We start from the raw sequence: 23,094 nt of genomic DNA, 5'->3' as shown, positions 1-23,094 counted from the left end.
CTTGAGTCAACTTTTTGGACGAGATGGGTCCCATTATGCCTGGCGAAAACCAAACACTGCATTCCACAGTAAGAACATCATACCAAAGGTCAAGCATGGTGGTGGTGTGATGGTTTGGGGATGCTTTGCTGCCTCAGGACCTGGACGACTTGCCTTAATAGAAGGAACCATGAATTCTGCTCTGTATCAGAGAATTCTACAGCAGAATGTCAGACCATCCGTCTGTGAGCAGAAGCTGAAGTGCAGCTGGGTCATGCAGCAAGACAATGATCCAAAACACACAATCAAGTCTACATGAAAATTGCTAAAAAGCAACAAATTGGAAGTTTTGGAATGGCCTAGTCAAAGTCCAGACCTAATCCCAATTGAGATGTTGTGGCAGGACTTAAAACGAGCAGTTCATGCTTGAAAACCCACACGTCACTGAGTTAAAGCAGTTCTGCATGGAAGAGTGGGCCAAAATTCCTCCACAGCGACGTGAGAGACTGATCAACAACTACAGGAAGCATTTGGTTGGAGTCATTGCAGCTAAAGGTGGCACAACCAGTTATTGAGTGTAAGGGGGCAATTACTTTTTCACACAGGGGAATTGGGTGTTGCATAACTTTGTTTATGAAATAAATATGTTGTTGTGTTCTTTGTTCACTTATTTTCCCTTTATCTAATATTAGGTTTTGGTTGAAGATCTGATAACATTCTGTATCACAAATATGCAAAATTAGAGAAAATTAGAAAGGGGTCAAATACTTTTTCATAGCACTGTATATATATAGTACCAGTCAAAAGTTTGGACACACCTACTCATTCCAGGGTTTTTCTTTATTTTTACTATTTTCTACATTGTTGAATAATAGTGAAGACATCAGAACTATGAAATAACACATATGGAATCATGTAGTAACCAAACAAGTGTGAAACAAATCAAAATATATTTTATATTTGAGATTCTTCAAATAGCCTCCCTTTGCCTTGATGACAGATTTGCACACTCTTGGCATTCTCTCAACCAGCTTCACCTGGAATGCTTTTCCAACAGTCTTGAAGGATTTCTCACATATGCTTAGCACTTGTTGGATGCTTTTCCTTCACTCTGCCGTCCGACTCATCCCAAAAAATCTCAATTGAGTTGAGGTCGAGGGATTGTGGAGGCCAGGTCATCTGATGCAGCACTCCATCACTCTCTTTCTTGGTCAAATAGCCCTTAGACAGCCTGGAGGTGTGTTGGGTCATTTTCCTGTTGAAAAACAAATGATAGTCCCACTAAGCCCAAACCAGATGGGATGGCGTATCGCTGCAGAATGATGTGGTAGCCATGCTGGTTAAGTGTGCCTTGAATTCTAAATAAATCACAGACAGTGTCACCAGCAAAGCACCCCCAAACCATAACACCTCCTCCTCCATGCTTTACAGTGGGAACTACATATGTGGAGATCATCTGTTCACCCACCCCGCGTCTCACAAAGACATGCCGGTTGTAACCAAAAATCTCAAATTTGGACTCCAGACCAAAGGACACATTTCCACCGGTCTAATGTCCATTGCTTGTGTTTCTTTGCCCAATCAGGTCTCTTCTGCTTATTGGTGTCCTTTGGTAGTGGTTTCTTTGCACCATGAAGGCCTGATTCACTCTGTCCCCCCTGAACAGTTGATGTTGAGATGTGTCTGTGACTTGAACTCTATGAAGCATTTATTTTGGCTGCAATTTCTGAGGCTGGTAACTCTGATGAACTTATCTTTTGCAGCAGAGGTAACTCTGGGTCTTCCATTCCTGTGGCAGTCCTCATGAGAGCCAGTTTCATCATAGCGCTTGATGGTTTTTGCGACTGTCGTTTCTCTTTGCTTATTTGAGCTGTTTTTGCCATAATATGGACTTGGTATTTTACCAAATAGGTCTATCTTCTGCATACCCCCCACCTTGTCACAACACAACTGATTGGCTCAAACGCATTAAGAAGGAAAGAAATTCCACAAATTAACTTTTAAGAAGGCACACCTGTTAATTGAAATGCATTCCAGGTGACTACCTCATGAAGATGGTTGAGAGAATGCCAACAGTGTGCAAAGCTGTCATCAAGGCAACAAAAAGGTGGCTATTTGAAGAATCTCAAATACAAAATATATTTTGATTTGTTTAACACTTTTTTGGTTACTACATGATTCCAAATGTGTTATTTCATAGTTTTGATATCTTCACTATTATTCTACAATGTAAAAAATAGTACAAATAAAGAAAAACCCTTGAATGAGTAGGTGTGTCCAAACCTTTGACTGGTACTGTATATATATATATATCATAATTGATCAATTACTGCAATTACTGCTCACACAGACAGATCAGTGAATTGTTCTTTGTGAAACACAAATGCTAGGCAACCTAGGCCTACTAATCTTCCTATTTTGGTGTTTTCATTATCAATACCGAGGCACACAAAAAGCGGAAGTCTTTGTAGCAACAGGAATACATCATAATTGAGATCATAATGTGAAGATACATCCAAATGTGTGATGTTATATTCTAGTGGGGCGGATGACCATATTTAGGTTGTTGGCTGCACTCTGAGTACCCCGGCTGTCCTTTATTGCTCTGCCCTGGATTGACCGCACTGTTTGTCCCTTTTGTATTGTAGGCTTTAGGTTTGGGGATCCTGGTTGGGCCTGGGCGTCGGAATGCTTCCAAGGGGATCTGAGAATAGACAGAGAGAAAACAGGGATCAATATACTTACGATACATAATGTAGGTTGTTTATGAAACTGACCACAAGATGGTGCCAAATAATGTTTTTTGGCATACAGTAGCCAATATCTAGCAGTTTTCGACAAAACACATGACAAAATCATTCATTACATGCTTATTAAGACATGTAGATGCCCATATATGTGTGCAGTATAACAAGTAGACTAATAAAACATTACTATTTAAGTAAAGCTTTGACATTTTTTTCAACACAACCGCTGTAAAGAATGGAACTAAAGAAATCCATGATTCTCTTTCTAATACTGTCTTTGGAGTTTATAGAGCTATTCACACACAAGTCATTGTTTTGCTCCTAAAGAAGGCCTATAAGAGAGAGTGGGGACGGAAAATGTTCGGAGACAGGTGTTGGATCGTATTTTAGCACCAACTGCCAAAACAGTGACAGGAAATGTCTCCTGAGGGGTTTGCATCACTGCACTGTTTACTGCACAATCAGCTTAAACTGTCGTCTAATGCGCCTAGCTCTCCGTCTCAGCTCTGCCAGAAGGTGATGTCACCGTAGGAGATCTTCATGTTTGTCATTGCTCTGCGTTTAGTTTAAACCCCTCTCTGCTCTCTGCTCAGTTTAAACCTCTCTCTCTCTCTCTCTCTCTCTCTCTCTCTCTCTCTCTCTCTCTCTCTCTCTCTCTCTCTCTCTCTCTCTCTCTCTCTCTCTCTCTCTCTCTCTCTGCTCAGTTTAAACCCCACTCTCTCTGCTCAGTTAAACCCCCCACCCCTCTCTATCTCCTCTGGATTTATGTAACTGCATGTGAGACTAGAGGGATGATGATGAGGGCACTTAGAGCGAAGAAAGACAAGAAGGAGAATAGATGATATCTGCGTCCCAAATTGCACCCTATTACCTATGGGCTCTGGTCAAAAGTAGTGTGCTATTTAGTGAATAGGGTGCCATTTGGGAGGCAGATCATCATGCACATTAAGGCATTCTCCCAGACCTGTTGCATAATGTAGGTTATTATACTGTAGTTTTGAACATTGCAGCTTATTTCATCACTCTTTCTTTCTCTGAGAGAGACCTCTTGTGAGACACTCCAGTTTCGTGCTGAAAGCTATTGAGTGAATCAATCCCAGTCCAAGGTGTGAGTGGTTAAAGACTGTTAAAGACCAACTGTAAGTGAGTGTGTATAAGTGTTTTATGGTTTCGAAAATTAATTCTAAAATGTGCAATGAACCATGTCCTTAAATCCATGCAGGACATAAATTTGAAATGTGTTTTGAAAATGAGGTTAATGGACCAGAAAATCTGTGTGGGTCGTGTCAGGGGGCCATGTTGATTTTACACAGAATGACCTTTAATTATAAGCCTCCTCCCTTTGGAGCCATGCAACAGGAGTACTAGAGAAAGCACTTCCTCTGCCACGGACAGACCAGACTGCAGTTCAGTAGGCCGGCCTGCGTTCTGCAATACTGGCAAAGATGCACGGTTGTCTCCATGGCTACAAAACACAGGATTTGTTTGGTGCTTGGATTGAGGTGGGAGACATTATTTCACAGCACACTACTGGGCCTCAGGATCCTCGTTCATTCACAATATGAGGCCTTTGTTTGAAATGAGCCCAGCCCTGTCTGTTTATTTTCCTCTCCTTGTTCATTGGGCCTATCGGTCAAGGTGTTTGGATTCCATTGTAATGATGACCGTTATTGTAAACTACACGTGAATCCCATCAACTCCTAAACTAGCCTGTGATTAGCCTATGCAGGGTTGCCAGAAACCGCTAACATTCGGTTTTCAGGGATATAGTCTTTTCAACCTAACTTCTGTTTCCCCTGAATAACAGATGTGGGAACTCCGCTCAGGCGTCTTTTTACGCATGCTACGTTAGGTTAGCCTGTGACGTACACTGAAGATTAGTCTCGCCTCTGATTGGCTACTGTATTTTCTGTATTGAAAAACAGCACAGTGGATGATGGTGCCGTGTGATTGTATAGCCTTCATAGACCTTAGATTTAGCTGACATGTCAAAGGTCATGAGTCAAGTGAGATATAAAAAAGGAAAGGGTGTGTCGGACTATGACGCCATCATCCATACTACTTGCACTTTGCTCTTATTCGATATGGACTATGATGTTCTTTTTTACATCAGAACATATGATCTGGCTCAAACAATGACCTCACTAGATGTGAATAAGTACGATCAGATAGATAATGACATGGAGGATATTTAAGGACACAGCCTCTCTGATCCCTTTAATGAATAGCATCTTGTTTAGCCTGCAAATTATTTTGGGCATTGAGAGATTGGGATCCTGTTTCCAAAGTGCAACGCTCCCAGCCTGAATTGACCTAAAGCTTGATATAGACAGCTCTTTATAGTGATACTGACTCAGAGGGTATTTGGATTGTGTGGCGTGTACACGTGTGAATGTATCGGACACAGTTATGTTTCATTCAAGTGAGCTTTAAATGACCAATGTTAATCTGAAGTCTCTTCATGATAAGCCAGTGCTTTGAGTGATGAGTGTGGTTTTTCATCATTACTATAGTGCAATCTATTTGCATTGTTGTGTAGGATACATTATAATATGCCATTAAAACAACTGTATGTATTTGCAAAAGAATCATACAACACTCTGATGAACATAAAAATCATTGATTCACATTGATACAGAGAGTTGCAGCAAAGAAACATCCACTTGGAGAATACCCTCAATAGTTAAAGCACCTCTTGTTTGTCCAAGCTGACTTCCATGTACTTTCCATGGTATCATTAAAGAGGAACTTCAAATTCACTCATGCTAGTCTTTACTCTTGGTAACTGGGTTTCTGTGTTTTGGATAGAAGGAGAAACTATGACATCACCAGCCTATGAATTTAACTCAGCCAAGAAAACACATGTCAGAATTCTCTGGCCTTTTTTTTTTTTTTTCATTTTCTTATAAATTATGGATGTTAACACAAGAGTTCTTCTGAGAGGCCTTCTAGTAATATATATATATATATATATATATATATATATATATATATATATATATATATATATATATATAAAAGTGGCTTTAAAATGCCCTATTCATTGTATGTTTGTGTCTTGATGGTTGAAGGACAATGGACTGCTATCAGAGGTTGTATTGATTGAATACTATTTCAAATAGTTAAGGTAGCACTTGAGCAGTGAAAATTAGATCACACTGAAAACTAAAATATAAAAACTAAGAGTTAGAAAACATGCAGAAATCACATTTATATATATATATTTGAATCTTGAAATATATTCCTCATTTTCATCATTCAGCATGCAGGGTTTCCACTTTAGAATGAGTAAATGAAATATGCAGGCATGGATGACAAACTAAAACAGACATTTTTGCACACTTTAATATTTAGAAAATAAATCGGCTTAAACAAAATGCAAGTAGTGTAATATGAAGTTTAAACAGAATTGAAACGGTCCATCAGTGAATAGTCTTAGTACATGGTATATTTACCAAATAGCATATACAGTAAAGTTACCCCGGTGTTCAGTAAAAGTTTCTTACTACTAGTGCCTTCAAAGGGTTATTGTTTTGGTTTGTATTTGAACGACAATTCATGCACGCGAACATCTTTCCAAACAGAACCAACCAAACAAACCCCAAACACAAACAGAGAAGCGCTTAGGTCGGACTCTCTTCATACAGATCAAGTCAAATGGAGGTGGAGGGAGCAATATAGGATGACTAGGGACTGAGGAGGTTGGGTTGGGATAGGCGATGGTAGTGGGTGGCGAGCAAACTAGGGTTTACTAATTAGGTATCTTGGGATGGGGAATCAGTCAATCATAGGCATTACTTACTGTAATTTGTGAAGGCCTTTTGATTGGGGTGGATGTTGGCTTTATAGTGATGCTACTTGTGATTTTGCTGTTGCCTTTGACAGGGGCACCATTGGATAATATAGGAGTTCTCTGCTCCTGCCCAGGTGAGTAGCATGGGCTCACAGGCTGGGGTGTAGTGTTTAAGCTCTGAATGAAGGGACTCCCTAAGTGAATGTGGATTTTGTTGTCCTCCGTGGTGATGACTTTGGGGCCGGAGCTGTTGGACCTCTGAACCTGCCAGCTGCTCTGCCTCTCTGGTGTCACCCTGAAGACTGCGTGACCTCCCACAACCTCTACCGGCTCCGTGGACAGGGACCGGTCAGGAGTGCCTGTTGTAACCGACACGATCTGGATGGGTGACATGGCCCTGTCTGGAGTGACCGACCCAGAGGAGTCTGGGGTCATCGCTCTGGAGTAGGTGGCCATGGTGAAGGGAGATATGGCTCGATCGGGAGTGCAGGGGGAACCATCTGACGAGGGGGACCTTTGACCTTTGTTTCTGGTAGTCGGGGAGATGGATGCGTTCTGAATTATGGTGATTCTTTGTTTGGGTGGACCACCGCTTGTGGGGATGACTGCAGTGCTGGTGTATGACTGTGTGTTTTCCGCGGTGGGGCTGGTGATTTCTAGCATGGCCATGTTATGCCCGTGGTCTGGGGTTACCTTGATGTGCAGTGGTTGCCCGGGGCTGTGTGTCAGAAACACGTCTCCTTGCTGCACATGGTTCCCATTCTGTCTGGGAACCTGCACTTTCCCGTTGACTGGGTTGTGGCTTTCTTTGGTTTTGAGGAAGGGGACTCTGGCTCTCCTGATGTTGTTGTTGAGGTTGTTGACATTGTTGATGAGGGAGGGGTTACATTGGGCGAGGGGCAACTCATTGTTGTAGTTTGGATCGTCCTCAGAGTCACTCTCTTCGTACAGTTTTCCGTTCACCACGGCCCGCTCCAGTGGGGCGATGCTCTTGTAGTTGGGTCGAAGGTAGTCTGCTGGATCTGTCTGTACCTCCTTGGTGCACACCTGTAAGTCTGAGAAACGCCTGCCGTTCATGCCTGGGCGGAGACTTTTGCTGAAGCGACGGTATCGCTCCAGCTCCCGATTGAGGGTCTCCATCTCTCTGGCCAGTTCTTTATTTCTCACCTCTTGCAGAGTCAGTTTTCTTTGCAAGGTGGAGTGGTCATTTTTAATGCGACAGATGTTTTCCTCTGTGCCCATATATTCATGGATCTTCTCTTTTAGGGCCGCCACCTCTCGGGTCAGATGGCTGGACTTAGCCTCTTCCTCTTTCAGACGCTTGTAGAGGATGTGCTCCTGGTTGGACTCTTGCTTCTCTGCCAATTGGTACTTTGAGAGCTCGTTCCTGGATATTTCCAACTCCTCCATCAAGGCCTTTGCTCGCTCTTGTGCCTTGGAGTATCTCTTCTCCATCGACTCAAACTCATCCTCAGTCTTCAACAAGTCGTCTTCGACGACCTTCATATCTTTAAGTTTTCGCCTCAGGCGCTCAACTTCCTGTGTAAGGTCTTTGACTTTGTATTCCTCTTGTTGGGAGCGGTTGGCGATGGGTGCCTTGATGCTTTCCTCTTTGGCTTTGTTCCTCAGGAATTCCCTCTCTGCAGCTTCCAGTGACTGCAACCTCTTCTTCATCATGGTAACTTTGGACTGCAGGTCGTTGCTCTTTTCCTCCTCGGCTTGGAGCTTGGCCTTGAGTTCATCCCTGTCCTTGGTGGCGCCATACATTTTCTCCTCAAGCTCAGCCTTCGACCTTAGGGCTTTCTTGCTCTCGTCGATAAGCTTCTCTGTCACTGTTGTGACTTTGTCCTGCTCAGCTTGCAGTTTTCCAGTGCTGTTATGGACCTTGTCCTCCATCGCTTTCAGTTTCTCAGCCATGGTCTTCCTTTCATCCACCAGCATGACCGTCAGCGTCTTTAGCTTGGTGAGGTCTTCCTTTAGGGTAAGCTCTGTCTTCTCCAGCTGACCCTCCACGGCCTCCAGTTCTTTAACCCTCGCTTTCAGGACGTCCATCTCTCTGGACAGAACCTTTGACACGGTCCTCTCTTTGTCCAGATTGCACTTTAGCGCGTTGCACTCCTGTTTGCTCTTGCCGAACGCATCCTCTAGTTTCTCCAGCTCCATGATCCTGTGGTTCAGCTTGTCCACATCAGCCTTCAGGCTACGGCTTTGGCTGGCTTCCTTCTCCAGCTTCTTGTTGAGGTCCCTGCACTGGTCCTCCATTCTGACCAGCTCCTCGTCCTTCCCCTCCATCTCCAGAACCCTTTTCCGTAACTCCTCCACCTCGTCCATGAGGCTGGAGTTGCCACATTCCCCGCGGCTGATCTTGTCCCTCAGCTCCTGGAGCTCGTCCTCAGCCCTCCGGAGGGTCTTGTTGGTCTCTTCCAGTTCATCCAGCTGCCGGCTGAGCATGGACAGTTTCTGCTTGAGCTGCCGGTTTTGGGCATCCTCGCTGGTCAGTTTGGCTGTCATGGTCTCCTGTTCCTGGTGGAAGCGACTGGCTTGGTCGCCTAGCTCCGTCTCCAAGCGAAAAACTTTCTCCTCCCCCTCTTGCACCCTTGCATTAGTGGAACTCAGCTCTTCCTGGGCGTGGGATGCGCTGGCGGTCAGTTCCTGGACCTTAGCAGTCTGTTGGGTCAGTTGCTCTGTGAGGCGCTGCTGCTCGTCCACGACCATCAACGCAAAGGACTTCAGCTTGGTCAGCTCCTCCTTTAGGCTGGTGACCTTCTTGTTGTTCTCCTCCTCTTTCCTTTCCTGATAGGCCTTTTCCTGGTCAATGAGCAACTTCAGTCTGAAAGAAAAACACAAGAAGAAGAAAATAAGAAAAAAAGTTAGAAGAAAGAAAGAATGTTGAACTTTTCACAGATACACACATTGGACAACAGACAGATGGGTGGAGAAAGTGATGGATGACACAGGGAGCAACGTAACACAACACAACAAAATATCAATAATATAATATAAACAATATACAGTATATCAGCTTGGTAGACAGTTGTCATTGTTTGTTTGCTTGTGAAATGTGAAATGTGTCTAATTCTTATTCCCAAAGTGCCATCGGGCCTATTATTAGTAGGAATGCAGATAGACCATGAACACTCATGGGTGTCACATTTGTCTGACCATACTGAATGGATTTCTGAAGGGGTTTGACATTTTTTGTAATGGAAACTTTAACAGATGATAAATATAGCTGTGCTGTAACTTTCCCAGATCGGTAGCCTGACATACACTTGCAGTGTTCCTTTTTAGATCCCCCGATAGCAGTTAACTCTCACATGGGTTGGAAACTCTACATGCTGTAGTAAATGTGACATGTGAGTCCAAAATAGTACTTCTTATAGTCATTCTTTTACAAATTGATTTACAACTAAAATATCTAGATTACCCTTATTTTGGATTTGCATTACTTATGTCCCGTATTACTTATCTACTGTTACTTAAAAAAATAAAAAGAGAATAGAGATTGGATAAAATGCAATGTTTTTACTGTGTGAGGATGTTCTGTCCAAATGCACTCTGATCTTTGGCTTTGGTGGCTAGACCTTTCTGGAATGCTGAATGTTTACCCTGATCCGTATCTGACAAGAATACTCCCATCAGCCCAAATCAAACTGTAGACTAAACCTTTATTCAACCACACTGCTGCTTTTGAAATGTCCCACTGAGTACAGTCCTCTTTCATACCTGTTAGAAGCACCTACCCTGCTTAAATAAACAACTAAACTTACATTGTAGTTATTTTAATGTCTAGAGTAATACTGAGTTCATAGTGTGCACTTGTGTAAGCGTCGGCCCATGTAAGTGTACAGTCTACTGTATGCACAGCATATGTAACAGAATCACAGGGGAAGCTGGGGTCACGGTGGCTGGCAGGGTATGCATCTCACCGGGCCAGTGTGCCTCCGCTCCAGGCAGCGTTGGAGGGGATGTTATGACTGCTGCATGTGCAGCTGCCAGCGTGCTAGCACAGATGTCGAACTGGCATGGAACAATCCCCTAATTAAGGGATTCCTCTACTACCCCCTCCCTCCCTCTCTCTCTGGTTATATATTTGAAGGAATCCCCCCCCCCCCCGGCTGGATAAACAGAGGGCTTCTCTCAGTGATCACTAATTACATCAGCATGGTAGAGCTGGGGCTAGGGCAGGTTCCTGTACCCGTCCCCCTACTGTGTGTCAACTCCGAGTGGAGGAGGTGGAGGGGTTAATGTCCTATGATGTTAATCCTATGATGTCCCATATGTTCCACATGTTCCATATGCTCCACATGTTCCACTGTGCCAGAGATCTGATGATCAAAGCTGATTAGCTTGAAGTTGATGTACAGCAGGGGAGCATCAGATGGGGAGGAGTTTGTAAATGCTTTTAGTGTCCCCACTGAGAAAATTCACAATGGGAATTTGTGGGATAATCAGTTCTACAATATCTGAAGACATTTTGAAAATCATGATAGGCTATTAATATTGCTGAGACGTTAAGACAGAGCAGAGGACTGTCAGCCATAGAAAGTCCTCAAATGTAGCTAGAATGCCTTATTTATATCCTTGTTTACTCTAGCAGTTATCTCCACTACCACTATTTTCCCAGTGATGTAATCAAACCAGAATAGAATGTGAACTGAGCCGAGGTCCTGGACTTCAGACTCTGCTAGTTAGTACAAGTCGACCTGGTTTCCCCATTTTTAAACAGAAAGGGTTACGTTCTGAAGATACATTATGCAAACAGAAGATACATTCAGGGAAACTTCCATGTATTATTAATCAGGTGCTTGAGATCAGCCAAGGCATAGTAGGCTATATGATGTCTCTGGTGAGGAAATGGCATGTATTCCCTAGGATCCTGATCACTTGACATAAGAATACTGTATCCCTTCTAAGGGACAATCGTTGGATTCTGTTTCCCATGGACTCAGAAGTCTGCTGGACAAGTGGGACTTGACAATAGAATAACAAAACTTGGGAGAGCAGAAGTTCAACTGCCAGTGGGTCAACTGTGACTACTGTAAGTCGCTCTGGATAAGAGCGTTTGCTAAATGACGTAAATGTAAATGTATATGGTTGAAAAGCAAATAAGAGAGGCATGACAGTTACCACTTGAAATTCTCAACGGTTGCCAATGAATGATGTATTAGTTTACCCAGTTCATCCTTATATGGCTTTGCATTCAAACTTGGTTATACAAGATGTCAGCTACAGAGAACAGCAACTTTGTTGATTAATCATTGAAAAACTACCGAATCCTATTCTAAATGAATGAATTCTATTGCGCGATTACCTTTGGGATTTTACAGGAATGGTGATTACAAGGCCACACTTGATTGAACTATTTATTTTGTCACTGCCAATTTTCCAAATAGAGTCAGTCTGTCTAAAACGGTACATTCCCATAAGGAGTTTCTATGTCATGGAAAATAGAGTGGTGCATTCTGCATGGTAAGCAGTTGAGAAGTGGGTGCGGGTGCAGATGGCTATTAACCCAAAACCAACCATTCACCTACTGACCTCTTCTGAGCAACATCAGCATACAGACGCTCGCGCACACACACACACACACACACACACACACACACACACACACACACACACACACACACACACACACACACACACACACACACACACACACACACACACACACACACACACACACACACACACACACACACACACACACACACACACACACACACACACACACAGCCAGCAGCAGGATGTCACCATGCCCACTATTACGGCGAAGGCCACAGAGGGCTTTCCTCACATTTAAATAAGCAGCTGTGGCCAGTGGCCTCAGAGCTGGAAACTATGGCTCAGACTCTGTAAACAGTGCTGCTGCTGAGATGATACAGGACATGGCAGTAAACAGTGCTGCTGCTGAGATGATACAGGACATGGCAGTAAACAGTGCTGCTGCTGAGATGATACAGGACATGGCAGTAAACAGTGCTGCTGCTGAGATGATACAGGACATGGCAGTATTCTGTGTGTATGTTTTAGAAGTTAATGTCCAAGACAATGCCGTTGTTATAGAAGTCAATTTCCTGCCATTTCCTTAAAACACCAGATTGTATTTTACCTTTATTTTAACAGGGAGTCCCTTTAAGACCAAGCTTCTATTCCTCTTTCACACAGGAGCATACACATACTTTACAAAATACATTATAAAACAATGATCTGTTCATGTCTGATCCTGAAGCCTGTTTTTAGTGTAAATAGATAGAAGCAGTCAGTCTGTTAGGAGGATTCTTCCTGGAGTGCGTTATGAAAGAGACATAGGAAGCTAGCCAGGATACGTCCAGCAGAGGGCAATCAGTAAGCAGTATGGGTTCATAAAATTATAGGCAGTATTTGTATGCCTTTAGTTGAATGACTGTGCTAGTTTAATATTTTATTTTTAATAGTTACATTTTAGGGGTTTAGCTGGCTATGCTGTATGTTACATAATCAATAGCTCATAATAAAAACAATTATTTTTCAGGTTCTTGAATTCATTGTAATATCTGAGTTTTATATTCAAACTTAATTTAACTTGTTGGTTCATAAACGTACCACTCAGAAACAAAGATCATGGAGTATGTGAAGTGATTAATCTTTCACAGGAGAGCAGGTTCAAATAACATTTATCATCTTTTTTATTTCACCATGCACATTTCCCCCGGATTTTCACAGACAGAGTGTCGTGTGAGTGTTGAGTGGCCCGTTCAACTACACTTACGAAATGAACCACTGAATTAACCATAGCTTTAACTCATGACTTCACACACTGAATCAGCTTCTACCAATGTCCTCCCTCAATGGTACGTTTGAAAATCACAATTAGGGAATTAATATTGTGCACAAATTGTTACAATATTTAGTTACTGTACTTAGCATCCCTTCAATTGTAATCACAGTTTCCAAAATATCAGACTGAAATTTGTCAAAATTGTTTCAGCATTTTTTCATGAACTTGTTGAATGAAACATTTATTTCTAACAGATTGCATATAATTTTATCCCAAAAGACAAAACTTTCCCAGAGTCAGAAATCAATTCTTTACACTAACCGAACGGAATATGTAAATATCAAAGCTGTACTTATCCCCCTTGCACTCAGTCACAGTGCTCCATAACGAACCAACAGAGCAGCTAAGTTGAGTTAAAGTTGCCTTGCCTCCTACCTGTTCCATAGGTCTGTCCGGTGGCAGCCTCAGTGATTGAAGCTCATTATGTTGCAGTACTCTCTCTGTCTCTCAGCTCTCACACAGCGGTCTGTGATGTGGACATTCCAGCAGGGAGACCAAACAATAAGAGATGTCTCACTGCATGCTCCCTGCCTTTGGAGCATTACATCATCAACATGCCCTTATATGGAACTTTGTGTTGTACAGCCTCCCTGCCTCTCAAAGGGGTGTGTGCTCCAGTGTGTGTGTGTGTGTGTGTGTGTGTGTGTGTTTCAGTGTGTGTGTGTGTTTCAGTGTGTGTGTGTGTGTTTCAGTGTGTGTATGTGTTTCAGTGTGTGTGTGTTTCAGTGTGTGTGTGAGTGTGTGTGTGTGTATGTGTTTCAGTGTGTGTGTGTGTGTGTGTGTGTGTGTGTGTGTGTGTGTGTGTGTGTGTGTGTGTGTGTGTGTGTGTGTGTGTGTGTGTGTGTGTGTGTGTGTGTGTGTGTGTGTGTGTGAGAGAGACAGATTATTTGCATGTGGGCTTAAGCGTATGTGTGTGTGTGTCCACCTAGGTGTGGTTGTGTGTGTGTGTGTGTGTTTGTTTGTCCACCTAGGTGTGGTGTGTGTGTGTGTGTGTGTCCACCTAGGTGTGGTGTGGGCTTTATAACAAGAATAGAGAGGAAAAGTGTTGAGCGACGTCTGTAACGTGTGAAATATCTGCTCTCTCTGGTCTGTCTATACTCCAGAGGCAGAGGGTGAGGAGAGACAAGCGCTTTAGGTTACAACATTTCCTTCTGGCTTTCCTCAGTAAGAGTCATGCATTCAACTGAGGAAGAAAATACACAATTAACTTGACCGACAACCGTGTTTAGTAAGGAAATCTGTGTGTGTATGGAATGTATTATTGTACTACACTATTAGATCCGAACCGAATTAGAAACATGCCAAACATTTACATGCAACACTTCACACAATCGACAACACAAACATACCGCAATAGTATATGGTACTCTACTAATCCATAATGATGGATTGAATGTAAGACCGTTATTAGGGACTGCTAATCGAGTGCTGTCAGGACTTTTATTGCATGACCGTTCATCTAGAAACTGTCCTCACATTTACAGCTCACAATTCACATTTACAGCCCTCGTATTATCACAGACGGCTCATTTCTCAATCTATTCTACAGTGTGCTTATCTTTCCCTTGTTACCAAGACTCCTCTCTCCACTTCAATTCACGCAAGCAAAATAATAGATTCACACTAAATAGCTGGCAGCAAACTACACTCTAATTTAGACTGAGCTAGTACCCAACTGCATTAAGTTCAGCGGCCAAAAATCCTGGACATAGCCTGCTAATAGAGATCATTGAGTAAATTGTCCTCCCGTATCGGTTCAATGTCCCTATTATCGTCGGACAGAACATCAGCTGTTCGCTGAAACAATGGAGTCCACAGCAACAGCACGGACCTAACATGACATCAATCATCCTCGTTAGGAGGAATCAAGGAAACGCTGGGACACTTCCTGTCCCAAAATCCTCTAAATCAGATGTCACAGCTTCACAATGGGAGCCAAAGCTTGGTTGCCAAGCTGTAGAAAATTAAGAAATACTGTCAAGACAATGTAGAATAGAGATGTCCATTGAAGGCCAGAGAGCAATGAACCAAACAACCCCCTCCCTCCTTGTTAGTGGTTTGAAAATTGCAGCAACCACAATGAAACAAATACGTCATTTGACACGGTGCAATCAAGTTTCTTGAGAACATTTTGTGGTGATAACCCCCGATTATACAACGGACCAAACAACCAAATACTGATTACATTTGACTCTGTCATGATCTTTCTAGAATTTTTATAACAATTTGTTTGTTCTTGACGTAAACACATTCCTTCATTTAGAAAGCCCAATTAGAATTTGTCTATTTCTGAATCGGGACATTTCCAACACATCCTAGACAGAGTGCTCCTGATCCCAGATGTTCTTCATTGAACATGAAAGTTGGCCACACAAACATGTTCTCTATGTGAAGCATCTGCCAAATTATAAATAGTGGAAAAACGAATCCCTGTTTTATGTAATGTCTTGGTACATGAGTCTTCCTCTGACACTCCGAAATGGAATGTAGAGTATCATGAATCAGCTAGATTGAGTGAAAATGTGTGGTTTCAGAGAACATTTCCCATGGACACACAATCCTAGAGCCTTCGGAAAGTATTCAGACCCCTTGACTTTTTCCACATTTTGTTACGTTACAGCCTTTTTCTAAAATTGATTAAATATTTTTTTCCCTCATCAAGCTACACACAATACCACATAATGACAAAGCAAAAACAGGTTTTTTGAAAGTTTTGCTAATTTATAAAAAATAAAAAACTTAAATACATAAGTATTCAGACCCTTTACTCAGTACTTTGTTGAAGCACCTTTTGCAGCGATTACTGCCTCGAGTCTTCTTGGGTATGACGCTACAAGCTTGGCAAACCTGTATTTGGGGAGTTTCTCCCATTTTTCTCTGCAGATCCTCTCAAGCTTTGTCAGGTTGGATGGGGAGCGTTGCTGCAGAGCTTTTTTCAGGTCTCTCCAGAGATGTTCGATTGGGTTCAAGTCCGGGTTCTGGCTGGGCCACTCAAGGACATTCAGAGACTTGTCCCGAAGCCACTCATGCAATGTCTTGGCTGTGTGCTTAGGGAAGTTGTCCTGTTGGAAGGTGAACCTTCTCCCCAGTCTGAGGTCCTGAGTGCTTTGGAACAGGTTTTCATCAAGGATCTCTCTGTACTTTGCTCCGTTCATCTTTGCCTTGATCCTGACTAGTCTCTCATTCCCTGCCGCTGAAAAACATCCCCACAGCATGATGCTGCCACCACCATGCTTCACCATAGGGATGGTGCCAGGTTTCCTCCAGACGTGACGCTTGGCATTCAGGCCAAAGAGTTCAATCTTGGTTTCATCAGACCAGAGAATCTTGTTTCTCAAGGTCTGAGAGTCTTTAGGTGCCTTTTGGCAAACTCAAAGCGGTCTGTGCCTTTTACTGAGGAGTGACTTCCATCTGGCCACTCTACCATAAAGACCTGATTGGTGGAGTGCTGCAGAGATGGTTGTCCTTCTGGACGGTTCTCCCATCACCACAGAGGAAATCTAGAGCTCTGCCAGAGTGACCATTGGGTTCTTGGTCACCTCCCTGACCAAGACACTTCTCCCCCAATTGCTCAGTTTGGAAGAGTTTTGGTGGTTCCAAACTTCTTCCATTTAAGAATGATGGAGGCCACTGTGTTCTTGGGGACCTTCAATGCTGCAGAAATGTTTTGGTATCCTTCCCCAGATCTGTGCCTCGACACAATCCTGTCTTAGAGCTCTACGGACAATTCCTTTGACCTTATGGCTTGGTTTTTGCTCTGACATGCACTGTCAACTGTGGGACCTTATATAGACAGGTGTGTGCCTTTCCAATACATGTCCAATCAATTGAATTTACCACAGGTGGACTCCAATCCAATGTAGAAACATCTAAAGGATGATCAATGGAAACACCTGAGCTCAATTTCAAGTCACATAGCAAAGGGTCTGAATACTGATGTAAATAAGGTATTTATGTTTTTTATTTTTAATACATTTGCTAAAATTTCTAAAAACCTATTTTTTGCTTTGTCATTATGGGGTATTGTGTGTAGATTGCTGAGGAATTGTATTTAGTTAATCCATTTTAGAATAAGGCTGTAACGTAACAACATTTTGAAGAAATCAAGGGGTCTGAATACTTTCCGAAGGCACTGTATGTATCCACAGCTCCCAAAGTGTGTTGTGCTGAATATCGCTTATGTCTATATTACATTTTCTTATACATGATTTGTAAAGCATTTATGTAGGTCTTATAAAGGTCTCATGGCTTCATCAGGCCTTTGTAAGACATTATTGGTTCAAGTGACCTTCTCTTGAGACTTGCCAAGTGAATAAAACCAATGTTTCAAGCCACAAGTTCTATACCATATAGGAAGAACCACCATGACCCACCATTTGGGAATCAAACCATGCCCCTAGATGACAAATGGACTCTCTGCACCCTGTGAGTGGTGGGAGTGTGCAGACTGTCAGTGCTGTGGGAGTATGCAGACTGTCAGTGCTGTGGGAGTGTGCAGACTGTCAGTGCTGTGGGAGTGTGCAGACTGTCAGTGCTGTGGGAGTGTGCAGGCTGCAAGTGCTGTGGGAATGTGCAGACTGAGACACATGTTTGCGTGATCCTCACTCCATGCCTGGGGCCTGATTACCTGACACATATGACATCACTAGTCCCTTAATCACATCCATATGGCTACTGTGTGTTCACTCTCTCTCTCTCTCTCTCTCTCTCTCTCTCTCTCTCTCTCTCTCTCTCTCTCTCTCTCTCTCTCTCTCTCTCTCTCTCTCTCTCTCTCTCTCTCTCTCTCTCTCTCTCTCTCTCTCTCTCTCTCTCTCTCTCAGTAAAGGCAGAACTGAGTATGTAGTAGGCCAGGGTGAGTCTGGGATCCTTTGACCTCGTAACAAAATGCACATAACCTGGCTGGCTGTGGAGTCTGAACATCCTGAGGGCTGCTTTACAGGTGTTTAAATGGACACCACCTTCACCCCCATACCCCTCCTCACCACCACCACAACCCCTCAGGGGAGTAAAATGTATGTCTTTCTTCCCAGTTATACTGTCTCAGAAATAGTCTACCTGATAGTATTGTATCAGTGTTACATAATATATAGTATTGAGTACAGTATGAGTCATAAAACACGGGAATGGTTCCAATCGTATTTTCACCCTTCATTTTTCCATCTGGGATTTTAGAACTACTTCATAGAAGGTCTGTGTTTCGTGTAGGCTTACCCTGGCGTGACGTTTTGACCTCGGACAAGGTAACTTTGATCAACAATTAGCATTGCGAATTGTTTTGAGTAAATTGAGGCGAATATATTGATAAAACTCACCTTGTCCGAGAGAGAATTACACGGCTATCAATACGTCATGCCAAGGTAAGCCTACATTAAACACACAATTCATTTGAATTTTTTGTAGAATTCACGATGTGAAAAATGAATGGCGGAAAAACCATTGGAAACATTTCCGTGTTTTTACAGCAGGCTATACTATACATGGTATACTTAAGCAATAAGGCCCAAGGAGGTGTGGTGTATGGCCAATATACCACGGTTAAGGGCTGTTCTTAGCACGACGCAACGCGGAGTGCCTGGACACAGCCCTTAGCTGTGATATATTGGCCATATATCACAAACCCCCGAGGTGACTTATTGCTATTATAAACTGGTTACCAACGTAATTAGAGCAGTAAAAATACATGTTTTGTCATACCCGTGGTATACCATGGCTGTCAGCCAATCAGCATTCAGGGCTCGAACCACCCAGTTTATAATATATCTATATCAAGGCAGTGGCATAATGGACAAAACAAATGACTCCATGGTGTGACATCACCAGGAGACGATTATAGGTACATATCAAATGACAATGTAACAGTTGAGATTGAAGAGTGACACCAAACAGGCCATAATTTAGGACAAAATAACTACCATCACCTCATAAAGGACACACTCTTGTTCTAGCCTTCGGTGAGAGGAGGGGTGTGTGTGTGTGTGTGTGTGTGTGTGTGTGTGTGTGTGTGTGTCGACAGGGCGTGTGTCTGTTGCCATTTCTGGGCGCAGGCAGCTGATAATAATTACTTCTCAAGTATTTTGACTGATCCTGCAGCTCTGGAGTGCTTTGGAGGAGGATGTTTCCAATGGCTGTTTTCACAGGAGACACAATGGATTGGGGCCATTACAGACATAGGTCCTGAGACCTGGGGCCATTAAAAACAGAGGTCCTGGGGCCATTACAGACAGAGGTCCAGGGGCCATTACAGACAGAGGTCCAGGGGCCATTACAGACAGAGGTCCTGGGGTCATTACAGACAGAGGTCCTGGGGTCATTACAGACAGAGGTCCAGGGGTCATTACAGACAGAGGTCCAGGGGTCATTACAGACAGAGGTCCTGGGGCCATTACAGACAGACGTCCTGGTCCTCTTACATACATATTAGTGAGCTGCTGGCAGGAATAAGCCTTCCCCTGCGTCCCAAATGTCACCCTATTCTCTATAAAGCACAGCGCCCTGGTCAAAAGTAGTGCACTATATAAGGAATAGGGTGCCATTTGAGGTTCACCCTAGAGCCTTGGCCTGGCTAAACAGATCACATATCACACACTACAGATGGGCAGGGCGCAAGTGTGGTCAGTCGGTTGAGGAGCAGTTCAGCCACTAAGCCACTATGGCTTCCAATGAGAGCACACTGCAGGGGAAAACACACTACTTAGGCTACATAACATGCTATTTTCCTATAGCTCTGGCTGGCCGCAGTCTCTACTCCCTATCCTCAGCCAGTGATTAGCGCAGTATCTGCATGGCTCTCGCATCTTAAACTGTATAGGAAGCACAGAAGAGATAAACAGACATTACTAACAGATCTGGGTCTGCCTGGGCGATCCTTAGATCCAGATCAGCTGTCAGTTGTCTATCTATTATTTCTCCTGGATTATCAGGAGTCTCAGGTTACCACAGATCTAGGATCAGATTACACAACCCTAAATCCCAACCTTAACCATAAGGAGCATGAAATACAGTGCCTTCAGAAGTATTCATACCCCTTGACTATTTCCACATGTTGTTGTGTTAGTCTGAATTCAAAATGGATGAAATATTATTTTTTTCTCACCCATCTACACACAATACCCCGTAATGACAAAGTGAAAACATGTTTATAGACATTTATGCACATCTATTGAAAAAGAACTACAGAAATATCTCATTTACATAAGTATTCACACCCCTTAGTCAATACAATTAGAATCACCTTTGGCAGCAATTACAGCTGTGAGTCTTTCCTGGTAAATCTCTAAGAGCTTTGCACACCTGGATTGTACAATATTCTTCAAGCTCTGTCAAGTTGTCTGTTGATCATTGCTAGATACAGTGCCTTGCAAAAGTATTCATCCCCCTTGGTGTTTTTCCTATTTTGTTGCATTACAACCTGTAATTTAAATAGATTTTTATACATAGACATACACAAAATAGTCCAAATTGGTGAAGTGAAATGAAAAAAATTACTTGTTTCAAAAAATTCTAAAAAATAAGTAACGGAAAAGGGGTGTGTGCATATGTATTCACCCCCGTTGCTATGAAGCCCCTAAATAAGATCTGGTGCAACCAATTACCTTCAGAAGTCACATAATTAGTTAAATAAATTCCACCTGTGTGCAATCTAAGTGTCACATTATCTCAGTATATATACACCTGTTCTGAAAGGCCCCAGAGTCTGCAACACCACTAAGCAAGGGGTACCACCAAGCAAGCGGCACCATGAAGACCAAGGAGCTCTCCAAACAGGTCAGGGACAAAGTTGTGGAGAAGTACAGGTTTGCGCTATAAAAAATTATCAGAAACTCTGAAAATACCCCACGGAGCACCATTAAATGCATTATTAAAAAATGAAAAGAATATGGCACCCCAACAAACCTGCCAAGAGAGGGCCGCCCACCAAAACTCATGGACCAGGCATGGAGGGCATTAATCAGAGAGGCAACAAATAGACCAAAGATAACCCTGAAGGAGCTGCAAAGTTCCACAGCAGAGATTGGAGTATCTGTCCATAGGACCAATTTAAGCCGTACACTCCACAGAGCTGGGCTTTACGGAAGAGTGGCCAGAAAAAAGCCATTGCTTAAAGACAGAAATAAGCAAACACGTTTGGTGTTCGCCAAAAGTCATGTAGGAGTCTCCCCAAACATATGGAAGAGGGTACTCTGGTCAGATGAGAGCTTTTTGGCCATCAAGAAAAACGCTATGTCTGGTGCAAACCCAACACCTCTCATCACCCCGAGAACACCATCCCCACAGTGAAGCATGGTGGTGGCAGCATCATGCTGTGGGGATGGTTTCATCGGCAGGGACTGGGAAACTGGTCAGAATTGAAGGAATGATGGATGGCGCTAAATGCAGGGAAATTCTTGAGGGAAACCTGTATGTCTTCCAGAGATTTGAGACTGGGATGGAGGTTACCCTTCCAGCAGGACAATGAACCTAAGCATACTGCTAAAGCAACACTCAAGTGGTTTAAGGGGAAACATTTAAATGTCTTGGAATGGCCTAGTCAAAGCCCAGACCTCAATCCAATTGAGAATCTGTGGTATGACTTAAAGATTGCTGTACACTAGCGGAACCTATCCAACTTGAAGGAGCTGGAGCAGTTTTGCCTTGAAGAATGGGCAAAAATCCCAGTGGCTAGATGTGCCAAGCTTATAGAGACACCCCAAGAGACTTCAAGCTGTAATTGCTGCAAAAGGTGGCTCTACAAAGTATTGACTTTGGGGGGGGGGGGGTGAATAGTTATGCACGATCAGGTTTTCTGTTTTTTTGTCTTATTTCTTGTTTGTTTCACCCCCCCCCAAAAAATAGCATCTTCAAAGTGGTAGGCATGTTGTATAAATCAAATGAGATAAACCCCCCCAAAATCCATTTTAATTCCAGGTTGTAAGGCAACAAAATAGGAAAAATGCCAAGGGGGGTGAATACTTTCGCAAGCCACTGTAGCCATTTTCAAGCCTTGCCATAGATTTTCAAGCCGATTTATGTCCAAACTGTAACTAGGCCACTCAGGAACATTTGATGTTTTCTTGGTAAGCAACTCCAGTGTATATTTGGCCTTGTGTTTTAGGTTATTGTCCTGCTGAAAGGTGAATTTGTCTCTCAGTGTCTGATGGAAAGCAGACTAAACCAGGTTTTTCTCTAGGACTTTGCCTGTGCTTAACTCTATTCCTTTTATTTTTATCCAAAAAAACTCCCTAGTCCTTGCCGATGACACACATACCCATAACATGATACAGCCACCACCATACTTGAAAATATGAAGAGTGGGACTCAGTGATGTGTTGTGCTGGATTTGCCCCAAACATAATGCTTTGTATTGAGGACATAAAGTTAATTTCTTTGTCAATTTTTGTGCAGTTTTACTTTAGTGCCTTATGGCAAACAGGATGCATATTTTGGAATATTTTTTATTCTGTACAGGCTTCCTTCTTTTCACTCTGTCATTCAGGTTAGTATTGTGGAGTAACTACAATGTTGTTGATCCATCCTCAGTTTTCTCTTATCACAGCCATTAAACTGTAACTGTTTTAAAGTCAACATTGGCCTCATGGTAGAATCCCTGAGTGGTGTCCATGCAACAAAGGGGTTGAATACTTATTGACTCAAGACATTTCAGCTTTTCATTTTTAATTAATTTTGTGTAGGCAAGTGACAAAAAAATCTAAATGTAATCAATTTTAAATTCAGGCTGTAACACAATGGAAAGAGTCAAGGGGTGTGAATACTTT

General features: G+C 42.8%; 1 protein-coding gene and 1 long non-coding RNA gene across 2 annotated transcripts in view; one reads left to right on the top strand and one right to left on the bottom strand.

Moving 5' to 3' along the window:
* Window positions 1-6,053: 6,053 nt before the first annotated feature.
* LOC311109766 (filamin A-interacting protein 1-like) lies at window positions 6,054-13,836 on the bottom strand. Its single transcript, XM_084152746.1, has 2 exons — window positions 13,718-13,836; window positions 6,054-9,349 (listed from the first exon to the last, which is right to left on the bottom strand). Exon 2 carries the CDS (start codon window positions 9,232-9,234, stop codon window positions 6,508-6,510), a length of 2,727 nt encoding a protein of 908 aa, XP_084008872.1. The 5' UTR covers window positions 9,235-9,349; window positions 13,718-13,836; the 3' UTR covers window positions 6,054-6,507.
* Window positions 11,109-23,094, top strand: part of LOC311109768 — a 57,140-nt gene continuing 45,154 nt past the window's right edge. Inside the window, exons 1-2 of the long non-coding RNA XR_014610629.1 lie at window positions 11,109-11,560; window positions 18,163-18,354. This is a non-coding gene — a long non-coding RNA (uncharacterized lncRNA). The remainder of the gene's footprint in view (window positions 11,561-18,162; window positions 18,355-23,094) is intronic.

This window comes from Coregonus lavaretus (genome assembly GCF_964263955.1).
Source record: "Coregonus lavaretus genome assembly, chromosome: 35".
In the NCBI taxonomy this organism is placed as follows: Eukaryota; Metazoa; Chordata; class Actinopteri; order Salmoniformes; family Salmonidae; genus Coregonus; species Coregonus lavaretus.
The sequence above is the reverse complement of the archived record's forward strand: the minus strand, read 5'-3'. Positions and strand labels throughout refer to the sequence as shown.